We start from the raw sequence: 14,954 nt of genomic DNA, 5'->3' as shown, positions 1-14,954 counted from the left end.
ATACAATTTTCAGGGAGTACAAAAAAGGTGTCTTGTCAACCCACAAATCAAACATCTTACCAGCATTAATATAAGTAATTTCGAATTATTTGAAAAGCGAAAAACAATAAAAAGTAACTTTTCTCTGAAAACGAAAAAAATAACAAAAACTAAAAAATGAAAACAAACGTGAATGAAAGTTGCTTTACTAGATGCTTTATTACCAACTTCAATTTTCAAAATATCTTGAAAATTATGGATTTTATGAAGTGTTCAATCTGGCTAATTTTCCTTGCTGCCTCCACTGTAAGCACTTTTGAGCTGACTTAGAAAAAAGCACTTTTGAGCAAATAAACCACATAGATAACCTCTATGATAGCCCTAAGATTTTTTTCCAAGATGATCAAAAGGCTCAAAATAGCAAACACACCTTTTTGAAAGATTTTTATCGAAAAACTCCAGTAATCAACTTCTAATACTTTTCGAATTAACAGCCGCATGCAAAAATAGAACCATGAAACCAGTTAATCTCGAGAACCAAATTTTGCCAAGTTTCTTTCTAGGCCAAGTTCAGGAGAATACGTCTTATCCACCTCAAAAATTTTTCAGATGCTGGGACGCAGGCACCAAGACAATCTAGACGCACATTGCAGAAACACAGCTTTTCCGATTTCCTGAATGTTACTTTGTATCAGTTTGGTTGCAAAAACTTATGAGATTTAACAGCAACCAGCAGCCGTCTTTCTTTTTCACTCAGAAAAAAATTTTGAAATCATCTTTAAGAAAATATTAGGAGGGAAATTCTTTTATTTTAATTCAATCCAACTTTTAATTTACCCTTTTCTTATTTATGGTCAAAGAATTTACATAATTCGAATAAATAAGTATTGTTTTCAGTCTCGATGCAGAGCATTTTTTCCCAATCAGCAGCTTTGATTAGATCTGTAGACTCGGTTTTTTCTGCAGTGAAGTAGTATCTGGGCACAGGTCCCACTGGACTTATTATTTCAATTTTTGTGATACACGCATATTTGATGCCACTTGCCAACGACTTCTCGCCCATTATCACAAAATACTGTATCTGACCATACTTTTTTTGATGACCATCCGTGTAACAAATAAAACTATTCGGACCTCTTTTGTTTCTGCTATAAGATGTTGAGTCAAACAAAACTCCATCAACGATTGAACGTGACATGAAAATCGCGTCGGGGTAAAGCAATTTTCCATAACCTAATAAATCTGTGTGGACAATATTCCCAGTAATTTGAGAAATACTGGGCCGAGTTTCTACTGACAACCAGTCGGACAACAAAGAAGTAAGGTGATCGTCTTCAACATTATATGAAAGCAAAAGTCGTTGCTGTATATACCTGCGGCAAATGATTCTGCAGTGAGAGTGTGTTCCCGTGAATAGATTGGCAAGTTGTCTGTTCTGGGATTCAAAACTCATTGCAGAGAAGAGATAAAGTGGTCCATAGTTTCTACATTGATAAGCCATGTGTCTCAACAAATGTACATTCATCGTCTCCGCCTTGTAGTCGCCGAAAAACCGTGCTGTGTTTCTACAAAAACTATTTAAATACTTTTCTGCAGCATCTATGTCCTCCGATTTACAAGATTCAAGGAGAAGACGAATTCCAAATACAAGACATAAATAGTAATCGTAAAACGGCTGGTGTAACAGTTCTTTCATTAGAGCAACTCCGATAAACAAAAAATAGTTAAAAAATTCGTTCGCTTTGAAGTGACCCAAATCATTTAATCCGCGAATTTTCCGCGCATGAACGATCAACTCGTTTGGAGCGTTTAGTTTTTTTATCTCCTCGTTAAATTTTTTCTTTTGCAAAGCACTTAATTGTGTAAGCTGCAAATTTAAAAGACTTTTATATACACCAAGCAAAACGCAGTGCATATAGTCTACGCCAGCAGATAAAGGCAGATTAGGAACAATGAAATCGAAACAACTCCGTCTTTTGACTCCCACTACATTAAAAACAATTTTTTCCTCATTTAGAACATCAGCTAGTCTTACAAATTTTTCATTTACGTCTTTAGTTCTGTATTGAAAAGTTTGCTCAAAAGGGTAGTAGCTATGCGCCCGTCCAATTGTTGTTCCCAAAGCCGTGCATAAATTACATCCATTAAAACCATTATTTTTGTACATATTTAGAACACTAGCTTTAGCTGGAATATCGGCAACTATAATTAGGCACTTGAACTGAACTTTGACTTTATTAACAACGAATAACTGTTCTAACTCAGCTTTCATGTGGTTGACAATTAGTTGCCAAGGCGGTTTTTCGGAGCCGCTGTAAAGGGCAGCAAGCGCAATGTTTTTTCGAGAAAAACGTAATGTCGGTGGGAGTTGTGCGATGGCCAGCCACACAGGCCACAATTGGCCTTTGCTACTTGAATTAGAAAGGCTTACCCCATCAGTAGATAAAACTAAGTGCAATGTTATTTTTTCATCGGAAGGCTCTATTGGTGGAGCAACTTCAAGATAAAAATCATTCATCTTTGAAAAACTTTTTCGTTGATCAGAATATGAGATCAACGAGTTCCAATTTCGGACCACTATTTGAACAAGATCTGACCCGAAACATAAAACACACAAATGACCCCCCGGAACTTCAGTGTCCAGTCTTGTGTCGATAACAAAACTACGTTTCATATCTTTCAAAAAAGCATAACTCGACGGAAGATTATTTTTATCGATCAGTGTATCAATTAATAGGTGCAAATCTACAGCTCCCTTGTCGGATAAATTATTTTTTAGACAGAAAGATTTCATTGCAAGCACAGTATTATGCAATCCTGATTTTAGGTACGGACTCAATTCAATTGACATAGGTATTTTTTCCTCATCTTCAAAATCAAACTTGAAAGACGTGTCAATTTCTTCATTTATTGATGATATTGATATATCCGGCAAAACGTTTTCTGATTGATCTAAAATTGGAGATGAAGTTGTTTTTTCTCTTAAACACATGTTCGTTGATAGAGAGTCTTTATTGCAAAACTGGTTGAGTTCATAGAGGCTAGTTTCCAAATCAATAGACTCAGAACAAAGGCTAACAGGGGTTAGATCAGTACAAGCGCTAACAGGGGTTAAAATTTTTCCAGACTGATCCGGCTCAAAAAACGACCATTTTTCGCTCATTTTTAAAGATCTTGGTTTTTTTCTGACTGGAGCGGGCTCAGGTGTGCAATTTCTAGCGACACCATTTTCTGAAATGATTGATTCTGCAACCTCTCTTATTAAATTCGTCAAACAAACATCTAACTGCTCCATGATTATATCCGTTGTATCGCTGCTTATGTATTCAACTGTAATTTCACTGGAAATCTCCTTTTCAGCATCCAAATGTACGTGTGCAGCATTCCTCACACAAGTTAGGCATCCACATTTATTATCCTCAAAAAAGTGGCAACTATACTTGACTAAAATTTCGTCTCCAGGTAAAATTTTTTTCAAGGTTTCTATACGCACAAGTAGTTGGTCACTCGAGAAATCATATTTTGAGTTCGGCTCACAATCGGAGTTGATAAAGCGTAAGGGACCCAGCATTAGATTTAATTTCCCATTTGACGATTTTTCCATAACAGATAAGGAACAGGAAAAGTCTTCGGGAACAGGTGTTATGAAACCTATGGGGGTTTTTTTGAACAACGTTCCGGCTGTAACTTTATCTTTGCCACAATAAATCAACTTATATCCACCATATCTGTCGTGTACAATTTTGAAACTGCCTTCCAAGTCACGGTAGGCTTTACAACATAATTCATAACAGTTGCGCCAAACTTCATTTTCTTGACATGTTTTATCAAAAATGCGGCGCGACTGCAAGATCAAAACTCTTTCTGCTTTCAACCCACCATACTCAACCGCCAATTTTACCGCCTGGCCGTCGCAGTGGGCGAGCGTTTTCCAGTCTACTTTTCGATCCATCAATAACCTGGAAGACTTTCAAATGATATACATCGATTGAGCTAAGAAACCAAACAACGAACACGTTACTTTCCTTTCTGTAAAAACAAACCAAGTATAACGGAGACGATGCGGGGCTTCGCACTACTTGATATACAACAAAAGATAGGAACGCAATTAGCCCCCAAAAAAATTGCACGCTTCGCACCATTTGGGATACAGAACAAAAAAAACATTGAACGAAATCATCAATGTCGGCAAAACTAGATCTATCAATAAGAGTCCCCTCATCCTCAAAACTCACAAAAACTCAAAAGTCTTTATTTGCCCCTCAAATGAACCAAAATGAGGCCAGTAAGCTGATATCAGAAAAACCTAAACCTATTAAGCTTATAAAAAGCAAAACCAAAGCCGAGAACAGTAAAAAATATATATATTTTCAACAATACACGCACATTACTTATTTCGCTGGTCGAAACCGTAATAAGGCCAATAAGGCCAATGAAAAACCATATGTATGTATATATGTATATGTGTGTATATATGTAAATGTATGTATATTTGTATATGTATGTATGTATGTATATATGTATATGTATGTATATATGTATATGTATGTATATATGTATATGTATGTATATAGGTATATGTACGTATACATGTATATATGTATATGTTTGTATTCATGTTTATGTATGTATATATGTATATGTATGTTTATATGTATATGATGTATATATGCATATGTATGTATATATGTATATGTATGTATATTAATGTATATAAGTAAATGTATGTATATATGTATATGCATGTATATATGTATATGTATGTATATATGTATATGTATGTATATATGTATATGTATGTATATATGTAAATATATGTATATATCTATATATAAGTCTGTATATATCGTTATGTATGAATTTATGTATGTATGTATATATGTATATGTATGTATATATGTATGTATATTCTTGACCATTGCAATAAATGACCGACATAGCTCAAGCGTGAAAAAATTCTTTCGTAAAACAATTTAGGCTTACCAGCACCTTATAAAATCGATTTATTTAATGCTATTAACTAGTTGACAGTAGATCGTCGCGAAAATCGCAACACACTACAATTCGTAATAACTTTTTGACTATACTTTCTAATTTGACTAAGGACTTGCTAAGTTCCAGGCTGCCGCGAAAATCGCAGCAAGCTTTTCATCTGAAATCTGTTCTGAGTCTGGTTTTAAAATTCTTCTTGAGTATCAAAATTTTTTTAAAATCTGATCACCGCTGAAGTCGCAGTAAATCAAATCTTTTTTTCCCATGTTCGGCTGAACCCTCATCAGATTTGCTGCAAAGAAAAAGTCATTTAAATATTTAAAAGCCACGGAAATCGCAACACTAAACTTTTGGCTGTGATAAATTTGTTGACGGAAAAAACGTTTGCTACCGATTGCTACAAAATTCACAGTAAACTAATAAAAATATGTATTTTATTAGTTTTACAACTACCAGGAATGACTAGCAGAAAGAAACAAAAAAGAAACTGTTGGAACGTTTTAAAAAGTCGTGATGAGAAGTGTTTTTTTTGAGATTTGCTCTTGTGTCAAAATTATCAATCAAGGTAACAGCCAAAACAAAAATTCACAAGAAAGTTTCATTCAATCTTTCAATTAACGTTGAGTTTAATTTTTTTCTTTTCGTGTCAAAAGTTGACAGGTTGAGCATTTTTTGTCGAGTTTTCTCGATAAACTTTTTTTTCTGATGACATTGAACCAAACATGTCTTTCTGGTTTCCACCACTCAGTTGGCGCTTCTTCTGCACTGCAATCTTTTGGTTACTTAACTGACGAACAGACAACATCAACCAAATTAGTCACGTTTGGCGACACCAATTTCTCACAATTTCAAATTTAATTTTATACTACATATATATAGTAATACAGCAATATAATTCAGAGAAAGTGGAACGGTCTGAAATAAATATAAATCAAGACAAAGGCAGCAAAACAATTATCTGCAACTTTTTGGAGAAGCCTGAGGAATTTAATTTTGCTCAAAATTAAATAAAATGCACATGCGTTTTAGCACCAAATGTTTACTGTGCAAACGGAACAAAAAGAACAGTAACCATTTCAATAATATTTGAATGTCTTCTTTCAAATGCATCGGCATTTCACTCATGAAAGCCAACAATTGAATTAGAAAGAACCGGTTAACGAACAGACAAAACCAACCAAATTAGTCACGTTTGGCGACACCAATTTCTCACAATTTCAAATTTAATTTTATACTACATATATATAGTAATACAGCAATATAATTCAGAGAAAGTGGAACGGTCTGAAATAAATATAAATCAAGACAAAGGCATAAAATCAATTATCTGCAACTTTTTGGAGAAGCCTGATGCATTTAATTTTGCTCAAAATTAAATAAAATGCAGATGCGTTATAGCACCAAATGTTTACTGTGCATACGGAACAAAAAGAACAGTAACCATTTCAATAATATTTGAATGTCTTCTTTCAAATGCATCGGCATTTCGCTCATGAAAGCCAACAATTGAATTAGAAAGAACCGGTTAACGAACAGACAAAACCAACCAAATTACTCATGTTTGGCGACACCAATTTCTCACAATTTCAAACTTAATTTTATACTACATATATATAGTAATACAGCAATATAATTCAGAGAAAGTGAAACGGTCTGAAATAAATATAAATCAAGACAAAGGCAGCAAAACAATTATCTGCAACTTTTTGTAGAAGCCTGAGGAATTTAATTTTGCTCAAAATTAAATAAAATGCACATGCGTTTTAGCACCAAATATTACTGTGCAAACGGAACAAAAAGAACAGTAACCATTTCAATAATATTTGAATGTCTTCTTTCAAATGCATCGGCATTTCGCTCATGAAAGCCAACAATTGAATTAGAAAGAACCGGTTAACGAACAGACAAAACCAACCAAATTAGTCACGTTTGGCGACACCAATTTCTCACAATTTCAAATTTAATTTTATACTACATATATATAGTAATACAGCAATATAATTCGGAGAAAGTGGAACGGTCTGAAATAAATATAAATCAAGACAAAGGCATAAAATCAATTATCTGCAACTTTTTGGAGAAGCCTGATGCATTTAATTTTGCTCAAAATTAAATAAAATGCAGATGCGTTATAGCACCAAATGTTTACTGTGCATACGGAACAAAAAGAACAGTAACCATTTCAATAATATTTGAATGTCTTCTTTCAAATGCATCGGCATTTCGCTCATGAAAGCCAACAATTGAATTAGAAAGAACCGGTTAACGAACAGACAAAACCAACCAAATTACTCATGTTTGGCGACACCAATTTCTCACAATTTCAAACTTAATTTTATACTACATATATATAGTAATACAGCAATATAATTCAGAGAAAGTGAAACGGTCTGAAATAAAAATAAATCAAGACAAAGGCAGCAAAACAATTATCTGCAACTTTTTGGAGAAGCCTGAGGAATTTAATTTTGCTCAAAATTAAATAAAATGCACATGCGTTATAGCACCAAATGATCACATGCTTTTATTTCCTTCAATTTCCTGCTTTCTTGCGAACAAAGCTCGCTTGGATTTGTTCTCAACCCCAACTGCGTTGAAACCTTCTTTCATTTGATGAAAGGCAACTTGCGGTCGGTTACACATAGACCAGCGAACTCCACATGCAGCTAAAACCAAACAAACGTTTATATATTTTTAAATTTTTTCAGCAAACAACAAGAAAATGCACTCAAAATTGCAAGGGTTAAAAATATCTACCATAAATTTGCTCATTGTTGTTTTACTCACTTTTCAATTTATCAATTCTAGTTGGGGACGGAAACTCAGCTCGAGTATTCCGGTCAATTCGCCCTGGCTCCAGAACATAGTCCTCGAGTTCTTTGTCACTGAACAGAACTCTTGCAACTGCACGACCCCATAAGTTCGGCGTTGATCCTTTCACACTTACAAGATTTATTCCATTATGCTCTATTTTTTGCAAGTTATCAAGCTCATCGGGGGCTTGTTGATTCAAAAAACCCATACGTTCTTGTGAGTCACCCTAAAAAAATCTTAACTTAATTTGAGGAAGCATAGAAAACTTTTTTAAATTTTGGCATTTTGAAAAAAAAAGTTTTTTAGGTTGCAGCCTTTTTGATTTTTAGAGAAAGTTATTCTTTTAGGGTTTTCTATGAACCTAAACCATTTTAAAAGACTGGATCATTGGGCAACTTTTACTGGGAAAACAAAAACGAAAATCCTTTATCAAAAGTAGTAGTTCACGTTGTTTATCATTTCTGAAACAAATGATCGCTAGTTTGAGATTGAGTAATTTAATGCTATCAAGAAGTTAGCAGTAGTTGGTCGCGAAAGTCGCAACACACTTCAACAATTTGTAATTGTTTTTTGATTATGCTCTCTAATCTGACTAAGAACTTGCTAAATTTCAGACTGCCGCGGAAATCGCAGCAAGCCTTTCATCTGAAATCTGTTCTGAATCTGGTTTTAAAATTAATTTTTAGTATCGATTCGATCTTTTTTTAATCCTGATTACCACGAAAATCGCAGAAAACCAGACCTTCTAGTTATTCTCTTGTTGTGAACCCTCATCAATTCTCCTGCACAAAAAATCATTAAGTAATTAGTAGCCGCGGAAATCGCAGCTCTTAAGTTTTAAAAATTCTTTAGATAAATTTGTTCACGAAAAAAGTTTTTTGCTACCGATTTCTTTAAAATTCACAGTAAACTGTTCAAAAAGTCATATTTTTTTTACTTTTACCACCAGAAACGCAAAACTGAAACAAAAAAACGGATTGAAGAGTTTTAAACTTTTTTCAATTTTCTAATTTTGACAAAAAAATGTTTTTAAGATTGCAGCTTTTGTGATTTTGACAGCAAGCTATTATTTTCAAATTTTTTTCTTGAACCTAAACCAATTTAGAAAACTGGATCAATGAAGCTGGGATCAGAGATGCTGGGTTTTTAGCAAAACCGTTCTTTGAGGAATAAAGCAAATCTTACCACTTGTTTCATAACCTTGGCCAGTTTTGTCATCTCTTCTAGATTTCGCGAAACCAAAGTGTCTAGGCTTTTGCACAAAACTGTTGTAGCAGTAGTTAACTTTTGGGTTGTTGACTGTAAACACCCAACAGTTTCCTGAAGCTGAACCACAACTTTTGATAATCCTTGTTGTGCTCCATTCTGATCAGTCGACTACAAGAAAACAAAATGATTTTTCCCTGAGTAGTAGTTTGAACTAATATTCTTTGCACTTAAGCGGTTTGCATTACAAATTTAGTTCGTCTTCGAAAAAGATTGAACAGATCGATCAGTGAAAAAATTTTCAATTCTTATTTAATTGGAAAACTTTTCTGAAAAAAGCACTAATTACCTGAATGACTGTGACACCTTTTCCAGCTTGTTCATAACTGATCAAATTCTTCTTCGGTTTTGGCAGTGCATAAGGAGTTGATGTTTTTCGTTTAATATTTCCTGAGTTATTCAGGAGTGGCAGAGTTCTATTAGCTGTGTTAACCTAACAAATAAAACAAATGAGCTTGAAGCAGGGAACAGGCACATTCTTTTTTATAAAAAAAGATGGTAGGCTGAGAAAAAAATGAGAAAGAGCAAGAAACTTATCTGATGACAAAAATTGCAATGTATATTCGATTTCTCACCTTTCTCCTAAACTGATTCATTTCATGTGTTTCAATTTCCACTCTTGGTTTTTTGTGCATTAAGGAACAACAAAGATTCAAAGAAACTTAATGAAAATTAGAAAACTTTCTGGTGGGTTCCAAGTTATTTTTTAATCTATTTGTTTTTTCAGCATTTTAATCAAAAACTGAAACCAAGAAACTCGAAACTAAACTAGGAAACGTCGAAAAAAATGTATCTAACCGTGCTAGCCAAGGGACTTCGTGTAATGTCACTTTTTCCGAAGTATGAAGACACATCTTCAGGTGTCAAATTGAGAACTTCTTCATCTATGTTTTCGATGTTACTTTCGTCAAGCATTTGATGGGCATTCTCTTTATCAGGGTTTTCATCTTGCTGCTCGACAAAACATTGATTCGGAACTCCTGGCAGTCCTAGATCTGCCCACTCAACCATAAATGCCGACAGTTCCGCCAAGCAATTGTTACAATAAGTTTCGCCTCCAATGGCTCGAATTGATGCAGAGTAAGTTTCGGTACCAACTTTCACCTCAATTTCAGTCATAAGCTAAGCAAAATAAAATGCAAAAACATGGAAATTATGTTTCAACTTGTATTTTGTTGAGACAAATTTTGTTTCCAGATTGCAAAGCTTTAAATAAAAGACCTATTACATGTCTGTTAATGATGAAATCTAAAACTATTACAAATTTGTTAACTCAAATATGCAATCAGCTCTCAACAGCAATAATTTTAAAAAGATGCTGTTCAAGCAGTTTATCTCAACTAGCACATAGCAAAAAAATTGAATCAACAAGCTTATAAGGACCTTTGCTATAAACTTGGCATAGAAAAAATAAAAAATGAAAGGTATTGAAAACTTGCTCACGTCAGCGCACTGTCTTTCAGAATAGCTCATTTGTATTCCACTGTGGAGAACGCTTATTACAGACGCTGTGTTGTCATCGTTCACGTAAATTAACCAAAAACGGTCTTGCAGTTTTTGCTTAGCAATTCTCTCGACTATTAGCACATTTTGCTGTTCCTCTTTTTTCCCTCGGGTTCTTCTCTGGGGTAGTTGACTGACATTCTCGGTATTATTTGCTTTCTGTGAACCCTACAGAAAAAATCAATGAGAAAATATTAAAAACAAACTAGAAACTGTTTAAGAAATTCCTTGCAAATTCCTGTGAGAGTTAGCTGGAATTCCTAAAGTTTTTAGTTGATGATTAATTGTTGTATTTTAGGTTAGAGATAAAAAAAAACTTTGCTTAGAAAGTCGGAAGCTAATTTTTTTGAATATTTGATAATTATGTTCAATCATCGACTAACCTCTGGTAAGACAGGTTCATCGATTACATTGTTGACCGAACTTTTGCTGACAGAGTTGCTAGTGTCAAGCAGAGGAGTCGCCTGGGTTCTAGGCTGATGGGTAATAACAAACGTTTTTGATAAACTCATTCTGATAAAGTTTTTGATAAATAGCAAGCAATCTGAAATCTTTGATCCAGAGAAATGTTCTCAAGTCAGACAAAAATCCACCAGCAGTCAAGCAAAAAAGCAGCAAATAGTCAGGTAATGCCACTGAATCTGTGATATTTTCCGATAGAGCTGAAATAATTGAACCTGTAATTATACCAAATATACGTTAACTATTCTACCTCAACTTTCGCTTTGTCGACCACTCTTAAAAAACCTGGGCACACCACTAAGGATAATTTTTGAAAAAAAGGGGAAAGGGCAATGCTAACACTGTTAATTTAAGCTGGCTTAGTAGAACTTTCAAGCTATTTTTCAAAAGATCGCAAAAAAGTATCAGATCTAGAATTATCGCCATAACCTGTAGTCACATCAATGAACTTCTAAAAAAAGCGGCAAAAAGGAATAGGTTTTGTCTAAATCTTGTTCAATAAGGTTATGCACTTGCTTTTCTTTAACTTACTTGTCAGCAAACGCTATTTTCACGAATCTAGATGTCAATTGGGCGACAGATTGTGCATGTGCTGGAAGATATCTACCATAAGTTTCCTTGCAGTGTACAGCTCGACTTTGATCCAGAGAAATGTTCTCACGTCAGACAAAATTCCACTAGCAGTCAAGCAACAAAAAAAGCAGTAAATTGCCAGGTTATGCCACTGAATCTGTGATATGTCTTTTTCCGATAGAGCGTTTACGACTTTTGAAACTCTCTCATTTACTTTTTTAGTTCTTTGTAGCGCCTACTTTTTTGCTCTCCAGAAGTGGAACTTATTCACGGTAATTTAAACTCCTTCGACTAGCGCGCGTTCGTTGTTCAAAATCGGTTTTTATTTGGATAGTTAGAAGCTAGTTATATTAACTTTACAAAATCAGAAAGACATTTGTCTGAAAAGCGAAAGAAGAGTTAAATCGAATTTCAGAAACAAATCAAAGGGGAGGGAAAAACTGGAAGGAGATGAAGCTCCAACTACATGGAGACCTAAAGACAACACTCATCATACGAAAAAGAGGCGGCTTCATAATTTAGACCGGTCCGAATAGCTGATTAGTTGTCGAAGAACAAAACTAATAAAATCAACACACATTCAGAGATCAGATGAGTAGATCTTATGCAAGCAACAATAGTTGATTTAAAACAATTTAGGCTTACCAGCATCTTATAAATTCAATTTATTTAATTTTATCAACTAGTTGACAGTAGATGGTCGCAAAAGTCGCAACAAACTACAATTCGTAATTAATTTTTGATTATGCTTTCTAACTTGAATAAGGACTTTTCACTAAGAATTTGATTAAGAAATTTCAGGCTGCCGCGAAAATCGCAGCAAGCTTTTCATCTAAAATCTGTTCTGCGTCTGGTTTTAAAATTTTTCTTGAGTATCGAAATTTTTTAAGAAACTGATCACCGCGGAAGTCGCAGCAAATCAAATTTTTTTCCCTTGTTCCGCTGTACCCTCATCAGGTCTGCCGCAAAGAAAATGTCATTCAAATATCTAAAAGCCACGGAAATCGCAGCACTAAACTTTTGGCTGTGATGAAGTTGTTGACGGAAAAAACTTTTGCTATCGATTGCTACAAAATTCACAGTAAACTGTTAAAAATATGTGTTTTATGAGTTTTACAAATACCAGGAATGCATAGCAGAAAGGAAGGAAAAAGAAGAAACAAAGAAACTGTTGGACCATTTAAAAAAGTCGTGATGAGGAATGTTTTTTTTTAAAGATTTGGTCGCGGTAGTCGCAACACACCTATATATCTTGTAATTAGTTTTTCATTATGCTTTCTAATTTGACTTAAAGCTTGCTCAGTTTGGGATCGCCGCGCAAGTCGCAGCAAGCTATTCACTCCTAATTCGCCGTTTTCTCCAACATATTTTTCACAAAAGTGAGACCATTGAAAAGTGACTCTTATGGAGAGTCTGCTGCTTGTATTCCGCATAAAATTAAAAATATATAGATAATTCTTAACCATTGCAAAAAACTACATAGCTTAAGCGTGAAAAAAGTCTTTCGTAAAACAATTTAGGCTTACCAGCATCTTATAAATTCAATTTATTGAATTCTATCAACTAGTTGGCAGTAGATAGTCGCGAAAGTCGCAACAAAGTACAATACGTAATTAATTTTTGATTATGCTTTCTAGTTTGACTAAGGACTTTTGACTAAGAATTTGACTAAGAAGTTTCAGGCTGCCGCGAAAATCGCAGCAAGCTTTTCATCTGAAATCTGTTCTGAGTCTGGTTTTAGAATTCTTCTTGAGTATCAAAATTTTTTTAAAATCTGATCACCGCGGAAGTCGCAGCAAATCAAATCTTTTTTTCCCATGTTCGGCTGAACCCTCATCAGATCTGCTGCAAAGAAAAAGTCATTTAAATATTTAAAAGCCACGGAAATCGCAACACTAAACTTTTGGCTGTGATAAATTTGTTGACGGAAAAAACTTTTGCTACCGATTGCTACAAAATTCACAGTAAACTGTTAAAAATATGTATTTTATTAGTTTTACAACTACCAGGAAAGACTAGCAGAAAGGAAGAAAAAAGAAACTGTTGGAACGTTTTAAAAAGTCTTGATGAGAAGTGTTTTTGTTTAAGATTTGCTCTTGTGTCAAAGTTATCAATCAAGGTAACAGCCAAAACAAAAATTCACAAGAAAGTTTCATTCAATCTTTCAGTTCAGTTGAGTTGAGTTTAATTTTTTCTTTTTGTGTCACAAGAAGAGTTTAATTTTGCTACAAATTTTTTGTGTTGAGTTTAATTTTCTTTTTGTGTCACAAGTTGACAGGTTAAGCATTTTTTGTCGAGTTTTCTCGATAAACTTTTTTTTCTGATGACATTGAACCAAACATATCTTTCTGGTTTCCACCACTCAGTTGGCGCTTCTTCTGCACTGCATCCTTTTGGTTACTAAACTGACGCCCATCATTTCTTTGCATTTCCTTAACTCTTGGATTTTTCAATGCATTCAAGTCTTTTTCATTATTGACTTGTATAAATCTCTGCCTCCCGGAACTTGTGTCACAAACAACCGACACAGCACAATTATGAGTTGTCGTTACAAAACCTCTGCTCTCGGCCAAGCGTTTCACATAAGCATCCAATGGAGGCAACCGCTCTTTCACCCAAATTGTTTTACCATTGATTGGATTTTTGTGATCATCATACTTTAGTTTTCGCCGGTTCTTGTAGGCTTCAAACTTGTCATTGAAATAAATGAATTTGATTATGACTGAAGGCATAATGTTTCTATCCAAATATTTGTTCGGTAGTATATGGAAAGCTTTCAAACTACTGCCCGAAATCTTGACTTTGAGATATTTGTCCAAAAAATGTATCACATTACTTAAAAATTTCCTCTCATCACGCGGATCAAACGGGGGATTGTCGACAATTATGGAATCCTTTGATGTATAGCGCTCTTGTTGTCGCACTCGAATATCTAACTCATCAACAAAATCTTTAAGTTCCCCGTATTTTGATAGAATTTCTGACTTACTTTCTTCCACCTCGGTTATTATTTTACTCACGACTTCACGAGTTGGCCCATCTGCTATCGCACCCACAAGCTCTTTCCATCGGGCATCCATAGCTAATGCTAAAGTTTTGACGGCGATCGCTGTTACTACTATTGCTTACGGTAAGCTCAATTCGGGACGTCAATTTAGCTGAAATAATTGAACATGTAATTATATCAAATATACGTTAACTGTTCTACCTCAACTTTCGCTTTATCGACCACTCGTAAAAAAACATTTGCACACCACTAAAGATAATTTTTGAAAAAAAGGGGAAAGGGCAAAGCTATTACTGTTATTTTAAGCTGGCTTAGTAGAACTTTCAAGCTATTTTTCAAAGGATCACAAAAAAGTATC

The 14,954-nt window shown here is 34.4% G+C and overlaps 3 protein-coding genes across 3 annotated transcripts in view; 1 reads left to right on the top strand and 2 right to left on the bottom strand.

Annotated features, from left to right (window-relative positions):
- Positions 1 to 14,954, top strand: part of LOC134852828 (estrogen receptor beta-like) — a 488,151-nt gene that overhangs the window by 142,572 nt on the left and 330,625 nt on the right. The gene's annotated exons all lie outside the window — the stretch shown is intronic.
- Positions 1 to 14,954, bottom strand: part of LOC134853068 (uncharacterized) — a 32,001-nt gene that overhangs the window by 12,082 nt on the left and 4,965 nt on the right. The gene's annotated exons all lie outside the window — the stretch shown is intronic.
- Positions 7,396 to 11,159, bottom strand: LOC134853311 (uncharacterized). Its single transcript, XM_063869282.1, has 7 exons — positions 10,938 to 11,159; positions 10,495 to 10,722; positions 9,850 to 10,173; positions 9,341 to 9,484; positions 8,971 to 9,162; positions 7,759 to 8,011; positions 7,396 to 7,637 (listed from the first exon to the last, which is right to left on the bottom strand). Exons 1-7 carry the CDS (start codon positions 11,064 to 11,066, stop codon positions 7,486 to 7,488), a joined length of 1,422 nt encoding a protein of 473 aa, XP_063725352.1. The 5' UTR covers positions 11,067 to 11,159; the 3' UTR covers positions 7,396 to 7,485.

The sequence above is a fragment of the Symsagittifera roscoffensis genome, chromosome 8 (assembly GCF_963678635.1).
Source record: "Symsagittifera roscoffensis chromosome 8, txSymRosc1.1, whole genome shotgun sequence".
Lineage (NCBI taxonomy): Eukaryota > Metazoa > Xenacoelomorpha > Acoela > Convolutidae > Symsagittifera > Symsagittifera roscoffensis.
The sequence above is the reverse complement of the archived record's forward strand: the minus strand, read 5'-3'. Positions and strand labels throughout refer to the sequence as shown.